Raw genomic sequence first — 946 nt, 5'->3', positions numbered from 1 at the left:
AACTTTATCTTCTTATCCTACAAGCTTGACAGTTCTCTCCAAGATGCATAACAAAATTTAATTACAAGCTAAAGGCATCCAGTCCGCATCACATGGGCACCACCCAACCACCATCATATGACATCATTAATATTAATGAAGCAAGACTATGTGTGCATGCAGTCACTTCATCTTGGTAATTGTTACATTGCTTTGATCTGTTTGTTTTCACGTCTCTACAAATACAAGATGTTGAATTCGAGACCTGAGATGTGCACAGCAATTCGTTGATGTCGTAGTGAAAATGCTAAAAAGAAAATAGATGCAATACATTTGTTGTAATACCTCTCTATTCCCTTTTGATAAACATTAAATATAATAAATATGTGCAATGAAAAAGCAAATACAACATCTGTCAATCCATACATTGTATATTTTATAACCAAGAGTCATGTATAACTGAAAAAGTTCCACAAAATGAGATGTAAAAATCAAAAGTAATGATTTATAAACATGTTTGGTTACTATGGCAAGTCTTTGAGTAAATGATAAGCAGTTGTGAACATTCCTCCTAAATATATGATTGAAGCTTTACAAAAAGTTACTTACACTGTGTGTTTGCAAAGCTTCTTTCATTTGTGATAAAGTGTCATTCATGTGCGTATGGAATCACACTTGGTACCCCCACGACACTGCGGACATACACATCTCGGTACCGGGTTTGTCCACGACCCACGAGGCATACAGGTAGATCTGAGTGAACCCTATAAGTTCTTAACAGTTAAGTACAGCGCCATAGCACAGTTGGTTAGCGCGCCTGCCTTTAACCCAGAGGTAATGGGTTCAAGGCTCGTCGTTGCTCGTTGCTACCGTTATGGGCGTATGTGTCCTTGGGCAAGACACTTAACGGCAATTGCTCCAACCCAGTGGTCACTAATGGGTTGTCAAATTATCAGCCACACATAAA

General features: G+C 38.3%; 1 protein-coding gene across 4 annotated transcripts in view; it reads right to left on the bottom strand.

Annotated features, from left to right (window-relative positions):
• Window positions 1-37: 37 nt before the first annotated feature.
• Window positions 38-946, bottom strand: part of LOC100176290 — a 16,746-nt gene continuing 15,837 nt past the window's right edge. For all 4 annotated transcript variants that reach the window (XM_009863767.3, XM_018814993.2, XM_009860227.3 and 1 more), the window contains exon 17: window positions 38-286. In XM_009863767.3, the coding sequence (XP_009862069.1) occupies window positions 89-286 (198 nt within the window). In that variant the 3' untranslated portion in view covers window positions 38-88. The remainder of the gene's footprint in view (window positions 287-946) is intronic.

Source organism: Ciona intestinalis, unplaced genomic scaffold (assembly GCF_000224145.3).
Source record: "Ciona intestinalis unplaced genomic scaffold, KH HT000021.1, whole genome shotgun sequence".
Lineage (NCBI taxonomy): Eukaryota > Metazoa > Chordata > Ascidiacea > Phlebobranchia > Cionidae > Ciona > Ciona intestinalis.
The sequence above is the reverse complement of the archived record's forward strand: the minus strand, read 5'-3'. Positions and strand labels throughout refer to the sequence as shown.